The following is a 632-nucleotide window of genomic DNA, read 5'->3' as shown; positions in this document are numbered from 1 at the left end:
GACCAAGGTCAGCCTCAAGGTTAAGATCATGTTGAAGAGCAGCCAGGGCTGTGAGCTGGGGTCCCGCCCCGCCGCCGGCTGCCTGGAGGAGGGGTCTTGGACGAGGTCTGAGCTCCATCCGGGCCCCGCTTCCTCCCCGTGTGATGTGGGAGGGACGTCTGTGCCCCTCCGTCCTGCTGCCCCGTCCTGCCTTCCCGGGGCTCACTCTCCTCTCNCCTCCCCCGCTGACCCCGCCCCCCGTCCGCGTGCAGCCTGGAGCAGCACATGGTTGTGCACACCGAGGAGCGGGAGTACAAGTGTGACCAGTGTCCGAAGGCCTTCAACTGGAAGTCCAACCTCATCCGCCACCAGATGTCCCACGACAGCGGCAAGCGCTTCGAATGTGAAAACTGTGTGAAGGTAACGTGCGCCCCGCACGTGCCCCCCACGCTAGTGCAGGCGAGTGTGCAGCGCCGAGGAGTCGCCCGAAGCCCTCTGGGTCTCTCGTTTACCGGGGCGGAGGAAGGGCGGCGGCTCGCGGGCTGGGGAGGGGGCTCCCCACCTGCCAGCGTGTCCTCCTGACCGCAGCCCCCCAGCAATTACTGCGGAAGGAACAGCCTGGCGGACGCTGGGCGGCTCACCCCGGGCCCTCC

The 632-nt window shown here is 67.8% G+C and overlaps 1 protein-coding gene across 1 annotated transcript in view; it reads left to right on the top strand.

Moving 5' to 3' along the window:
* PRDM16 (PR/SET domain 16) overlaps positions 1-632 on the top strand; it is a 200,659-nt gene that overhangs the window by 173,088 nt on the left and 26,939 nt on the right. The window contains 1 exon segment of the mRNA XM_077763995.1: positions 252-399. Coding sequence (XP_077620121.1) covers positions 252-399 — 148 coding nt within the window.

The sequence above is a fragment of the Crocuta crocuta genome, unplaced genomic scaffold (genome assembly GCF_008692635.1).
Source record: "Crocuta crocuta isolate KB4526 unplaced genomic scaffold, BGI_CrCroc_1.0 scaffold13, whole genome shotgun sequence".
Taxonomy (NCBI): domain Eukaryota; kingdom Metazoa; phylum Chordata; class Mammalia; order Carnivora; family Hyaenidae; genus Crocuta; species Crocuta crocuta.
This window is presented reverse-complemented; position numbering and strand designations above follow the sequence as displayed.